Source organism: Etheostoma cragini, chromosome 13 (assembly GCF_013103735.1).
Source record: "Etheostoma cragini isolate CJK2018 chromosome 13, CSU_Ecrag_1.0, whole genome shotgun sequence".
In the NCBI taxonomy this organism is placed as follows: domain Eukaryota; kingdom Metazoa; phylum Chordata; class Actinopteri; order Perciformes; family Percidae; genus Etheostoma; species Etheostoma cragini.
Window position 1 is genome coordinate 18,547,217 of NC_048419.1, and position 14,694 is coordinate 18,561,910.

Sequence of the window (14,694 nt, forward strand, 5' to 3'; positions counted from 1 at the left end):
AAAACACAACAGCTTTATTACTGTTTCAGGGTATTTTTCACTTTAAGTAGAGGTGATTTGACTTTATATGTATTGATTTTAGGCAAATATGTCATGTTATCTATGTTTCAACTTATGGCAAAACCAACCACTTTGTGTAACGTTCTGTTACTTTGCATTCTCAACACAAAATGAGAGACTTTGTCACTCCTCCTGTAAATCCCTAAAGAACCTACAGTGAAGAGACAAGCTCATGCAAGCCCATACAAGCCCACAGAGGTTCCTACTAATCCCCTCACACTAATGATTTGTCACCACTGTACTATATATGTGTCTACTTTGTACAGCTCTTATGAATAGAAAACTTAATTAAGCTCCAGCATCTTAACTTGATGCACTTTCTCTCACTCTGAGATTGCTGAAGTGCCCATTGACTTTAAGTCGTTTGGATCCTTTCACACAACACTAAATGAGGGACGACGACAACTAAGAAATACTCAGAATTTCAAAACAATATATTTGTTGTTACTGAAAACTTTTGGCATGTCACAGGAGGTATATCCCAGGTGGAAATAATGCAACTAATGATGGCTAAACCCCATTAGCTGCTTCAGTGTCAGCGCTCATTTGTCAAACTATCACGATCTACTGGGACATTTGAATTGCTAATGTTGTTGTGTTGTTGGTGACATTTATGTGCTTGTCCTACCATCACAAGTCAAAATGTCTTCTGTAAAAAATACACACACACACATACACACACACATTTAAGCAATAAAATCAAGTAAATAAAATATGTTGTTAGAAGAAGTAAGCTATGCATTGTGTGCATTTGCATTTATAATTTTTTGGATGCTATGAATTAGATTGTTGTTTTTTTGTAGAGCACTAGTTGTGTCCAAAATATTGTTTATCATGTGTAGTGAATGACCAAGGATCTTGAAGTACACTTGGACACATCCTAATAAATAAGAATAACAAAAGGCGTTTTAATAAAGTTTATTACATGAAATGTATACTTAGTCAGATTCCATAAGATGTGATAATTAGTGACAATAAACCTCATTATAGTCAGAAAAGACAGACGATTAAAGTAGATTTTTAGTAACACAAGCCCTAGTTAGCGTAGATTTAAACTTTACATCAGTCTTGTTTCTTCCGGCTATTGCACATGTTCGATTAATGCACATAGAAGGACTGTATTGCCATCAGATAGTTATATATATGTCATCTCAGAATCCAGGATAGCGCTCCAGCGCAGCACAGTCATAGATTGTGAACACCAAGTCCTATAAAGAAATAAAGCTAATGTGAACATTTTTAGGTAAAGCTTGTAGGTTTGAATGAAACCTTTATTCAGGATTGATATTTCTAATGTGGTTAGCAGTTCAGCTCTGTGTGCGTTCATATTAAATGCATTGTTTCCTGAATATCTGAATTGAAATTGCAGGTACAAATAAAAATCCTCAAAAGAAAATACTCACATGACATCTGTGTTCTTACACTGATTCTGTATTTCCAGTACAATTGACCTCAATTAGAGGTCAAAAATTATTCTGTAGTTTAAGTTTACCGAAATTAATGTAATTACAGTTATTTCACCTCTAACCCTTTTGGACATTGTGGCCTGGTCTGCACAGATGGGTTATGTCACTCTGTATTGGAAAACCAAGCGCAGACCAACACAGTTCAGACATAGAGGAACAGTTCCGGAGAGAAGGCTTAAACATTCACAGAGACTTGAACGATTTTTTTAATAATCTACATCATCAACCCTGTTTAATCCTGTCAAATGACCCATTAACGGACATTCACTTTGAATGTATTTCATCAGTTTTCCCTTTTCTGTTACATGTGGATATAAAGTGGATATAGCTAGGTGATCAGTAATATGTGTCTTAAAAATATACATTAATTTACAGTTCTTAAATTTATCTAAAATACCCAGATAATTAAAAACGGTTACTAGTACTTTAATGTAGGTACAGTGGAAGAAAACAAGATGGGGAACAAATGAATAATAAGTGGCCATTTTACAGTAAAACAACTTTTACTTTCTCTATTCAAAGAAAAAGCACATTTTGTACTTCAGTAAAAATGTATGTGATGTACAAAAAATAATTTCTGTGAAAACTGATTTAATGTACAAGTACTTTAACATAAATAAATCTTTAACAAATTCATTTTGATACATTAGCATACTTTCCAATGTACAAATGAGGCAATGCCTACAAAGGCCTTTAACCTCTGGTACTGTCCCAATTAAAAAAGACACCAGATGTTTCACTGGGCTTTACTTTGTGTCCTACCAGATTTAATTTGACATAATTGCTTTATGGCACAAATAGACACAACTTTATGGCACTACTTGAGTCTCACTGTGTTACATGTAGATACCTTTGGTCTTGTCTTACCCCGTGACATTTCTCCGACATGAAGATGAAGAGCTGTCTCAGAGTGACACCCAGCTTTCTCACTTCTCTGGTGTAAGCGCAGCGGCGATCTCGCAGGCCTTCCACCAGGGAGATGTAGGTCCTCATTTTGTACATCACACAGGCATTCTGCGTTCGGCATAAGTAGCAATTAGTGTGCCTGTGCTTGATTTACAGCTGAGGTTTTCAGTCAAAATTCCACAGATGTTAGTGTAGAAAATAGACTGAGAAAGATAAACATTGAACAAAAGTATTTGGAATTTTGACCCCGGTTACTTTTCAAATATGTAGATTTCCATGTGCCAATTGTGAACAATAACAACAAATCCAATCTAGTGTAAATAAGTAGATTTCCTTGTTACAATCGTGGGGAATTTGAAGTCATACTTACATGGATATCAAGATAGAGCTCCGGCATGTGTCCCATGCAGTAACTCTAGATGCAAAGAAGTATAGTTTAGCAGAATTAAGTTTTAAAAATCAACATTTGCAGGATAATTTAAAGTTTAAACACCCATCCCTACTCTGGGGGTAGGGATGGGTGTCTCACATTACTAAATGAAACCTTACTCTGTGTGTTTACATTTAACCCACAATGTTTTGATTTGATGGAATGAAACTAAATTCTTTCATATCTTTATCAAGATAATACATAAAGAAATAAAATAACTATTATGTCAAATGACCTTAGTACAATATATAAAAACCCACTAGATGAACAACAAACAAGTACACATACTTTATGGCATCAACACCATTTAAGAATATATGCAATATACAACTTTAGTGTCAAAGCATAACAATCTATAAAATCTATTATGGTTGCAACAAAGCAGCTAACTTACAGTTTCAGGGTCCCTCTTTAAATCTGCAGCCCACTGGGTGAGCTCTCGTGCCATGCTCAGCACCTTGGTGTAGCATGTTGGTGGGTAGAAAGAGTAGCTCAGTGCCAGCGGCACCAAAGATGAAACAAGCAACAAGTGGTTAAAGATGAACATGACTCACGTACACCTACTGCACTAACCGAACCTTTGTTTGTCTGTGTCACCGATGCACACTTGCAGCCACGTATGCATGTGGACAGATTTTTAACACACCCTCCGTTTACACCAAAATAATTACGCAACCCCAGAAGAATGACAGGCGACAACCCATTGTATCAGATGAGACAGCACTAAGCTTTATGGAGGAATCAAAGCGGGCTCGAGAAGATAGTGAGGTGTTATTTTTGTCCAAACATTTAAATACTGGGAGAACATACAGTAAATACGTAATTTGCCAGAAAAAAGGAGGAATATTCAGCATTGTATTTCTTAAATCAGTTTTCCAGTGATGGTAGTCAGTAAGTAAAAGTAGCAATCTCACAATGTAGAAATACTCTGCTACAAGTAAACTATACAAGTAAAAGTAATGATTTTTGTTGTCGAGTAAAGGTACAACAAATATTTAAAGCGTCTCAAGTAAAAGTACTGCTCATGCAGAATGGACCCGTTCAGAATAATGTATATCATAATATTAAATATATTAATGTGTACATCATTTTAATGTTGGTGAAGGTGAGGCTAATTTGAATTACTTTACCTACTGCTGAGTAGCTTCATGAATTTCCCTCAGGAGATAAAATAGTCTTATCTTTAATAACTATATTAAACACATGACCTTATATTTGTTGAAAACATTATTCAACTAAACATGCAGATATAGTACTGAATTAAGTTTCAAATAAATGTGGAGGAGTTAAAGTGTAATATTTGTCTCTGAATTGTAGCTAAGCCAAGTTATAGCCCAAAATGGAAATGGAAATGGAAATCAAGTCAAGTATCTGAAAATGGTAATCAAGTACAATATTTAATAAATGAGTAAATGTTCCTTGCTATTTTCCACCACTCAAGATTTGTTCCCATGCATTCTATTTCCTAAAATCAATTGGGTATTGTCTGAAAGCGAATACTGCACGGTGAAACCCAACAATGGCTGTTGTTTTGTCTCAAGAACCCAACTCAATACAGTATATAGCACCTTTGGAATTAAATAGCTGAATGTTTTTAACTGTGCCATTTTTTATATCCTTATGTTATTCGCTGCTGTGTGCTTTCTAATTTAAAGCACATTGAGTTTTTTCTTGTAATGTGCTGTATAAATTAAACTGCCTTGCCTGGAAGAATCCATGAAAATCCCTAAGACCGAAAAGGGACCAGATTGAATAGGAAAGCGTTTATAGCCTGTACCCTGATACGTGCTTTAATATTGAAGCCTTTCTGCATCAGTGAGAAGGGTGGTGTTGATGAAACTTGATGTTATTGACCATGAAAGTGATTTATGATGTAAATTATATCTCCATAAGACCCCTGTGGTATTAAAATCAGCCTCTGTCATATCATGTCTTTCTTAGAAGAAGAAGAAGAAGAAGAAGAAGAAGAAGAAGAAGAAGAATGTCTTTTTTGTCATTGCACATAACAACGGAAATCAATTTGCACTTCCCCTGGTGGTGTCACACAGTATGACCAGACAACACAGTAAAACATGAATTAAGACATAATAAAAGAGCAGTATAAACACAGTATTAAATAAATAAGTAATTAAATAAATTATAAGAATTGATAAGTAGCTAAAAGAAGACATTGTCCTTAAAGTGTAGTGTGGTCCATATGGATCATGGTTCAGGTGTTTTGCGGCACTTGGATAAAAAACTATTCAAAAGTCTGGAAGTGCGACCCCGTAAAGATCTGTAACGCCTTCCAGATGGCAGCAGTGTGAAGAGGTTGTGACCTGGGTGGGAACAATCCTTAATTATGTTTTTTTCCAGCTGCTGGCATCTGGTGTGATCATTGATTCTTATCCACTAGATGGAGCTAATTTCACACATTTAAACTCCTTACATTTTCCTGAGCAGTCTTAAAGTGCCCATATAATGACAAAATCACCTTTTTTGGGATTGGGGGTGTTATTTTGTGTCTCTGGTCCTTCCACACACAAAAAACTATCCATGCTGTTTTGAGTGAGATACAGGTTTCTGAATGCCCTCTGCCTTCAGTCTCAGGGTGAGCTGTTCAAAATCTCCGCAGCTTCTATGTCACTAGGCAAGATGAGGTGGCTAACTGTAGCACATGCTAGTGTTAGCATGCTAGCTCATTCTCCATGGCAAAACACTGCTACAACACACACTAGTTCACCAAAATCTACTAAATAGATCTAAATTTTACTTCCATGTCCCTGTTCTGCAGGTATTCCACAAGTGTCCCCTCGTTTAGAAGAAGTCTACCAGCTAATCCTGCCATGGATTGACCAAAGTTGGAGAAAGAGTTCAATAGCTGATGTGATTGTACCTACCTACTGCATGTGAGACTCCCAACAAAGATAGTATAGAAGTGAGATTTCTCACTCTGTAGCTAAAACAAGTGAGATGTCTCACTCTGTAGCTAAAACAGAGACCCAAACACACAGGGTGAAAACAGGATCTGCAGCTATGTATAAGCAATATATACAACAAAAATATGGTGTTTTTTGAAAATGAAACCAAGTAAACCTATTCTAGTACAACCTTAAAATACAATTATGAACCTGAAATTGATCAGAATATGGGCACTTTAATGTCCTTATGCATTGTGTTGAAGTAAAGCAAAACATTTCTTATTCATTAATTCATTACAATCTGAATCCAATATAACCAGGACTTATCTATGACTGATTGTCTTTACAAGCAATTAAATAAATATCCTCACTGACAAAACTAGGACTAACATTGGCTTCCTCCATGTTGAGGCCTGTTCAGTAGCTGCACTCTGTTTCTGTCCAGGTGTGATGTGACACTGTCATCACTTATCTCATCCCCCCCAAAAATGACCTCCTGATGCCGCCAAATGCCCGATAAGGGAACAGCGTGCTTTTGAGTGATGCTCTCCACTTCTCATAGCCTGTGTTGAGAGCTGGAGGTCTGTCCCCTATACATCCGTATGAAGATGGATGGCCCACACTGAGTGTGTGTCTTGGCATGACGGCGAGGCATAAAAAAAAAGTGCAGTGTGCACTGTATAAGCTATATCTCTGTTCTCACAGTCCCATCACTCAGCCATTCTCCTCTCGACCTTGGCCTGCTCAATCAACAGGGGCCTTAAAATGGACGGACATGTTTTACAGTTTGTAGTTAATGACCACAGAAGTTAATGTAAGTTGAAATTGGACTACGGATATCTGCCAAAAAAGACCTAAAATTCCAATGCGGCAATGGCATATTCTAGTATTAAAGCCCTGGATATTCATTGCATATGAATCATAGAGCTGGCAAACATAATGTGAATAATGTGAAGGCCACTGGAAAAACAACTTTATAGAAGTGAAGGTCATAATGATATACTCCAGACCTTTATGACAAGATAAGTAAAGTAACAGTCACTACATGTCTGTGCTTACTGGCCTACACAGAGTATACTAAATATTACATTGAAGCCAAAGGAGATTAAAAAAAAAGAAAGAAATACCATAAGGCTCAATAAGGTCAGTACAGACTCCCAATCGAGCATTAGAGAGACATTAGTGTCCATTGTTCCCCTTGTATAATTACTATTTCCATATACGTTTAAAGGCTATTATGAGACAGCAATCTCAGCTCCTCTATAAAGAGACTGCCTCTCGCCTGGGGCCACCACCAAATTGAAACAGCACTGTTGACAATCTGCCTAGCTGAAGTGCCCAGCAGAGCAGTACCAGCTCTGGGGGGCGCTGTGTTAAAGCTGATCATGACCTCTGGATCCATGTGTAGGGAATTAGTGAGATACAATAATTCCCTACATATGTGAATAAAATATGGTTATGAGGCAATGCGAAATTTAACGTAATATTAATATGGGGGGAAAACTGTTTTTTTTAAATAGCCTACTAGACATACATTCCATTAGAATAAGAAATTAATGTGATTGGCTGTTCTATTCTGATAATCACCTCCTAATGTTAGGATAAAACCCAGAAAATCCCTTCAGGGGCTATGGTCACTCTGCGATGATTAACTGATTGCAGCCTACCTTCTGTCAACTTATTGCCTGTACATGAAGTTTGTAACTATGACAGGCAAAATAGTTTCTTTGTAATATTTTTGAAAATATTATTGTAATCTATTTGGTATATTTATAAGACATACAACTTCTGTTTTATAAAGAGAGAGAGTGTGAGAGAGAGAGATTGATGAGTGAATGCTAACGACAGGGGAACCTCAGTCCCGCAGCTACAGCAAACCAGCCTGACCATATGAAACGTGCCTCTCCAGACGCACGGTGGTGGCCAGCGCATTACACAGGCGGAGATGTGGAGGTCAGCTCCTCATCAGTGCAACGCACCGAGCAGTTTCCCCCCTTAAACCCCATATCTGTTCCCATTGTCCTCTGTCCTGCAGAAAGAACGGGATTTCGCATTGCACTCGGTCGGCGCATTCCCGCAAGTCACGTCTCGCTGTGTGATTCCATTCTTTGGGTGGCAGGTGTCCCAGTGCGTCGTCGTCCTAACACCGGACAAGTGATGCTCTGAGCTGTACTGTTGCTCCCCTGTCGCCTCACATATCTGCAGCAAACCGGGCTGGAAATGGTCCCACGCTCAACTAACCGGCGGCGTTCAGAGGTAGGTGCCCACAGCTGCCCTGCATGGATGCAGGGGGTACTTTCTATTCAGCGCATGTTTGGCCCATTCGATCAGATAAGGACCTCCGAGCACTACGTCCTCTGCGGGGAGTTTGGCACTGCAGCTGTCCGCACTAGTTTTGTGATATTTCATTTAACACAAAAGGGAAACTCAGATAATCTATGGTGGCACTATCACAGTGTTGGAATGACATTCATGAAAGGGTTTCCCCTAGCGGATTGAATGTTGCCACGATGACTTGAAGTTTGTCTATTTAACCCTAAATGCATCTCAGTTACTCAGTTCAGTTATTCATTTTCCTTTGATATACTGTAATGGGACATGCTGTTAGTAATACCATAGCAAACCAAGTAATGCAGTTGTGATATGAAAATTGCAACCTATTATCAACATTAACATTAACATTTTTTAAATAAACGTAATAATGGCTGCCCAACTCCTTAAAGGATAAGGCTACAGGTATCGGACATTGTAAGGTGCAAATATGATTTTTGAATTTGTGAATTTATTTCATGAGTTCATGAGGCAGCTGAACTTTGTTTTTTTGTCTACTTGTGGAACAAAACGTAGTAACTCATAAAATCTCCTGTCCTGAGGAGGGCAGCCTGAGGGATTCCACCTACAGCTCACAACACCGGCAAACTATAAATCTAAAGCCTCCAATTCTGTGCTCTTAATGGGAAAAACGATCATACCATTCATCACGCATCTACTGCAGACAGTGCTCCACTGGGATGAGTTTCTGATTAAAATATAAAAATTACATAATTGATAAATAACAGATGAAGGAAAGTATCTTAAGATCTAAGAACATTCAGTGTCAGTCTTTCCATTCATCATTAGATGGTGTGTCGAGGCGTTCACGTCTCAGGGGCTCTACCTTAACTTTTTTCCTCCCTCCCTCCCTCCCTCCCTCCCTCATCATGATGGTGGTGTCTTGTTTTTCTGCCTCCCCTCACAGGTTAGACTCTCAGTCAACAGAGGGTCACAGCTACAAACACATCACCTACCCTCTTCCTCCTTTCGTCTGCTGCCCGCATTCATCTGAACAGCAGTGAAGACAGACAAACTTATACTGTAGTAGTACAGTACCTTCTGGACAGTGTGTGTGTGTGTGTGCGCTTCAGTGCCTTTAGTTTTCCCCAAGCCCTCCACTCTGTGTGCGTGCAATGATGTGTGGTTGTGTCAAGGTGAAGCGTTAAGAGGAAAACGGGACCCGTTCAAGTCAGCAAAACAAAGCCAGCTGCTGCGTATGTGTGTGTGTGTCAGGGTTGAGCAGTCCAGTACGTGAGACAGTGTGTGTGTGTGTGTGTGAGGGGCTAGAGTTGACCAGGCTATGAGTGCATCTCAGAGGGAGAGGTAGTTTGATGCTGAGTTGAGCTAAGGGAGCAGAACAGGAGAATCTGTAAGAGGAGCAGCCATGGGGCTTGGACAGTCCAGCAAGGCTCCAGTCACCGATGACACAGACGAGGGTGAGTAATAAAACATTTAACATTGTTAATATGACTTTTCCCGTTTTAGTTTTCTCTACTTTTGCAGGCTCAAATAGAGTGACGGTAAACAGGGGAGGTGGGTAGAACAAAATGACAAAAGTTGTGCGTAGGATTCACTGTTTACTGCCTTATGCCAGGGTGTCCATCTTTTCTGCAGCCTTATAAATAAGCTATTCTTATTGGCTAACCAAATGAAGTTGATTTACAGTAAATGGTTGTGACTGATGTACTGCTAATTAGGTCTGCCACAGTCTTCCTCAGCAAATGGGAAAAGTGATTAGCCCTCGTTGCTGTAGTTTCATTTGTCTTTGATATGGTCCCAGCATTGTATACTTGTGCAAATATACATATAGAGCGCATAGAATAGAATAAAAAAGTTGTGTTTTTCTCTAATGTTGCCTTTGGTTTGGAATGCCTTCATTTTCATGATTATTTCCAAATTGCTTGAGTCTGGACAGGCTATTATCTTAAAAGTCTTCGCTATCAAGATTAACATCAAAAGGAGTTATGACTTGGATTGGCAAAGCTCTCGGTTTTCAAATGTATTTCCTTTTTCTTTGTGACCTGAGTAGATAAGACAATGACAATGTATCGATTTAAGGCTAAAAGTAATTCCATATTGGCCTCACCCCAGGGACTTCTGTCTTCCAAAAAAAATCTGTGTTACATGAGTCAGTGATTTAGCCAGAAGTGAGGTGGCTTGCCCAGGGGTTTCCTTACTGTATATCCTATCCGACATGAAATTGATGATACATGGGTTTGTTTTTATAAAGTTGTAAACCATAATATCTGTTTTCAGTTGAACCCATTTGACGGGTTCATATTTCCATTTATTGGTTTGTCTGCCGAAATACGTATTTCATTATTGTGTGACAAACCTAAGTCTGTCAAATGACTGCAGCGCTCCCTAATGACATCTGTGGCTTTCTCTTTTTCACTGGAGGCAAACTCTATCAAAGAGGAAATCATTATTCACAGTTAACCTTGGTGCTTAGTCATCGGGCATGCTGTTCTGGAAATGTCACTCATAACAGAGAGTCTCTGAACTCTGAGTTAATGCAACAGTGTACCTCCCTGACTGCTCTCTCGCAAACAGCGTGGGCGATTTCACCGAGGGCAATAGAATAATAAACAGAAAAACACATCGCTTGGAATTAGAAAAAGACCTGCTCACTGGAAACTAAGTAATCCCCTCACTGATGAGACTCCCATCAGACACAGGCAGGGTTCTCCTGTTGAGGTCAGAGGAACCGGGCGGGTCACTGCATGGGGAGTATACATCATGCATTCTCCTGTCGGACTAGCAATAAAGATGCAAATTGAGTTTTCACTTTACACTTCAGAAACGCTAATGGTTGCTTCAAGGGGATATGTGCCACAGAGGTGGATTGATTGTTAATTCAACAGTAAACATTAATAAATGCTGATATTTAAGAAATACATTATAAGTGAACGTTAATGCTCTGAGGTTAGCTAATGGTGATTTTTATCTATAGTTCCTGTGCAACTGAAAATCTGCCAATAAAGTTGTGAAATTTTTTTATTTAAATCAATGGTCGAGCCCTTTTCAGTTTAAATGGGTGTTCCACAGAGTAGCACCACCATCAGGCCACGTTTGCAAATATGTGTCTCTCTCCTATATTTTACACATAAAGTCTTAATATTTACATTAGTATATATACTACTATACATATTAATATCTTAACATAATTAGACACAAATGAATGTAAGATTGGGGATGCTTCTAAATATTTAATGCCACTTTTGTGGCATATTGTAATTTGCTATGTCAAACACTGCTTTTGTACAGTTATAGCTACATTTTAGTTTACATTTTTGTACCTCACTGTTTATTTTTGTAGACTTTATTGTAAATGCATATGAATAAAAAATCTAATTGCGATTATCTTGACTGATATTGCGATTGCAATATGATTCACGATATTGAAGGGAATGATCACGTTTGTTTCAAAAGCGCTTTTGCACACCTTTTTTCAGGGGCAGGTGCCTCGGAAAAGGCAAAGGTCAGCAATATTTGTTAAACAAGTCCCGCACACTGTCCATTATGCCAGTCACACAGACTGAAACGTTGTGAAATAAAGTATTTGCAAGGCGTAATGGACAGTGTGCGGAACTTCTTTAACAAATGACTGTGCTTGTATCATGATTCTCATTTTCATTGACTAATATTAAATCTTTTAAACAATTAAAATGATTATAGTGTGATTATTTTGCGACTATCTGTACCAAACAAAGATGTTTTCGGTTGTCTGTAGGATTGGATTTGTAGACCGCGACGTCTCCGCAGCACTACAATACTTAATTCAGAATGATTTGACACATATTTTGGCTTAAACAAATATTGTACCCCTCTGCGATTTGGATATTGCACTAGACCATACTGCGATTTTTATAAAATTGCAATTAATTGTGCAACTCTTAAATTAACCCATAGATATAAAACAACCTAGACATAAATATTTCACATCAAAAGCAGCAGCAAGAACATTTGATTCTGTTAATTAAACTTAAATGTTGCATTTATCTATTTGCAGAACAAATATAGACTGCTTTCCTTGGTGGACAATGCAGAGACAGAAGCATATTTTGTAACTCATACTCAACCCATTTTAGTTGATCTACAGAAAGGCATATGAATGAATGTGGACTCTGTCAAGACATGTTTTTCTCCTCTGAGAGTGATGTGCGCACCACATGTGCTCCCTTATGTGTCACATGTGTTTTCCACCTTGTGTAACCAGGAGACTCAGGTTAATGGACAGACCCTGTTTGCGGCTGATCATGCCTTATTCATATCACAGTGGCACATGGACCCATGGGTTCTGTTTCAGTTGTCAGAGCAACAGCCTGAGCTCTGATGTTCCCACCTCAGTGGGTCCTAAAGTGATTTACAGGCTTCTGTGAGAGATGGAGAGAGAGAGGGAGAGACAAAGTAAGACAATGCGTCCACAATGAGATGGCTAATTTTTAAAACGTCAAACGTTTTTTCCACAAAGAAGCAAATCTGTTTTTATTTTTTCTAAACAACAAAACATGTGGATGAAAAAAACAGAATCTGGGAAGGAATCTCAGATGGTTCAACTCTGCTTAGGTACTGTCTGCTTGCTTTAATCCCCTTTTTATACAACCAAATTTGTAATTTATTTGCATATTCATTTACATTATTATTCTGTTCCTGTACAACTGACTGATAAACACACCAATGAGCCACAGTTAGGGCTGGGCAATATTCCAATATTATATTGATATTGTGATATAATAATTAATAATTTATTACATTTATATAGCTCTTCATCATAGACACTCAAAACGCTTCAAGGGGAGGCTGCTCTAACACCATTATTGCCTACTATTGACACCAGATGCTCACCACACATCAGCTTGGTAGAGAAGGAAGGGAACATGTTTATAGTGGTGGGGAAAACCGGAGCACCTGGAGAAAACCCATGCAGACACGGGGAGAACATGCAAACTCCACACAGAAAGGCCCGGGACGACCAGGGTTCCAACCCGGTACCTTCTCGCTGTGATGCCACAGTGCTAACCATTGGGCCACCGTGCTGTTTATATGAGACAAGGTTTAGTCTTAGATTTTGAAGAATTATGATTATGATGATTACATGGTAAGTTTAGTCTTTTCCTGGTTTCAAAGGCTGCATTACAGTGAAATGTCATTTTCTGAATTTACCAGACTGTTAGCTGTTCTTTTAATTTGCCTTAACCACATTGTAATATCCACATTATAATGGTTATTTATCCAAAATCTAAATGTAAAGATATTTTGTGAAAGCACAAATTGTCAACCTTACAATATTGTCGCAATGTCGACATTGAGGTGTCAAAAATATCATTATTTCTGGTTTTCTCCATATCGCCCAGCCCTACCCACAGTATTGCACTGGCTGACACATTCCTTCATTATGATGAAGATAAACACTGTAGTATATTTAATGAAATCCCACATACACCATCCTGCTGCTGCAAAACTCCAAGGAGCACCAAATGTGTGTTAATCCACCACAGAAAATAGTCCCCCGACAAAAATACAATTTACTCCTATTTGAAATTTTTGATAAAAACTAAGGTGCCACTGTTTTAGGAAATTACTGTAAAATATGTCTTTTGTATAAGAGTATATTATTTTTATGCTATACACCCTGCATGTTTTTTTTAAGATGTATGGCCTCAGTAGGTATGCATGTGCTTGGGACAGAGGGCAACTGTGTAGGGAAGTTGGAAAGTAACTAACACATTGTTGTTGTTTTTCATGAGGTTTGTTAACAATAAGAAAAATAAAGAATTAAACCAGCCTCATACTTCTGTCAGAGGTGATAGAAAGTTGTCTTCTTAACTTTACTGCAACACAAACCTAAATCTAAATCATGCCACAATATTCCAAAAGAAAAGCTTTCCTTGTCCACATGAAAACTTGCAGCGTGCGTTTTCAGCTCATCCACTCTGCAGACTATTTCCGGGTTTCAAAAACATGGGTTAAAGCTCAAATTAGAAGATATGTGTCTGAGTAGACGTCAATTTTGCACACAAGGCCAAGTGTGGATGTCTCTGCAGAGATTTACATGCACCCCAAAATGAGCAGTAGGAGCATACAAAAACTCACTTAGGTGTCCATTTTTGAGAGCCTTTAGTGTGGACGGAGGGCCAAGACAGACAGCATTTATCAAATGTTGTTGGCTTAGCGTGGATATTCAGAGACTGCTGACAGACAGAGAAAGAAAGGCACAGACATAGTGTACAGCGCAGTAATACAGAGGGCGCGAGAGACTGTGTGAGACTCAAACTGAACAAGCGTGATTACTTCAATCCAAACTGATTAGCATGTGTCAGTCAAATATAAATTGACTAGCAGATGAGTTCCTCTGTCTGATGGCTTTCTCGGTTAGTTTAAGCCATGGAAAGACTGTCAATGTGTCAATTCCACTCATGTGCAGTTTTCAATCATTTCACGCTCTTTTACTCATGTGTCCATCATCTATATAGCACATTAAACCATGCAGAGTTCTGCTTGTAAAATATGACAGTCTCCATCTCACTGCCTCCCACTTTTTCTGTCTCTCTCTCTCTCTCTGTGATCACTGCCCTCTCATCCATGACCACAGCTGTCTATCTGAAAAAACCCATCA

At 38.5% G+C, this 14,694-nt stretch overlaps 2 protein-coding genes across 3 annotated transcripts in view; one reads left to right on the forward strand and one right to left on the reverse strand.

Annotated features, from left to right (window-relative positions):
- Positions 1-972: 972 nt before the first annotated feature.
- LOC117955725 (cytokine-like protein 1) lies at positions 973-3,487 on the reverse strand. Its single transcript, XM_034890398.1, has 4 exons — positions 3,257-3,487; positions 2,803-2,847; positions 2,394-2,540; positions 973-1,268 (listed from the first exon to the last, which is right to left on the reverse strand). The coding sequence occupies exons 1-4, from the start codon at positions 3,407-3,409 to the stop codon at positions 1,212-1,214; spliced, it is 402 nt and encodes a 133-aa protein (XP_034746289.1). The 5' UTR covers positions 3,410-3,487; the 3' UTR covers positions 973-1,211.
- A 3,981-nt stretch (positions 3,488-7,468) lies between these two features.
- stk32a (serine/threonine kinase 32A) overlaps positions 7,469-14,694 on the forward strand; it is a 64,117-nt gene continuing 56,891 nt past the window's right edge. Inside the window, exons 1-3 of one of the 2 annotated variants that reach the window (XR_004658935.1) lie at positions 7,469-7,715; positions 7,798-8,018; positions 9,001-9,511. Coding sequence is in view for 1 of the 2 variants with exons in the window: in XM_034889083.1 (XP_034744974.1) it covers positions 9,460-9,511 (52 nt within the window). In the remaining variant the exon portion in view is untranslated. Of the gene's footprint in view, positions 8,019-9,000; positions 9,512-14,694 lie in introns of both variants that reach the window. The other variant, XM_034889083.1, reaches the window with a different exon arrangement.

Bases quoted from the DNA above. Each gene is read 5' to 3' on its own strand.
- LOC117955725 (XM_034890398.1), bottom strand. From the start codon at position 3,409: ATGTTCATCTTTAACCACTTGTTGCTTGTTTCATCTTTGGTGCCGCTG. The intron at 2,848-3,256 runs GTAAGTTAGCTG...CTTTGCATCTAG, and splicing joins TAAAGAGGGACCCTGAAACT to AGTTACTGCATGGGACACAT. The intron at 2,541-2,802 runs GTAAGTATGACT...TGCCGAACGCAG, and splicing joins AGCTCTATCTTGATATCCAT to AATGCCTGTGTGATGTACAA.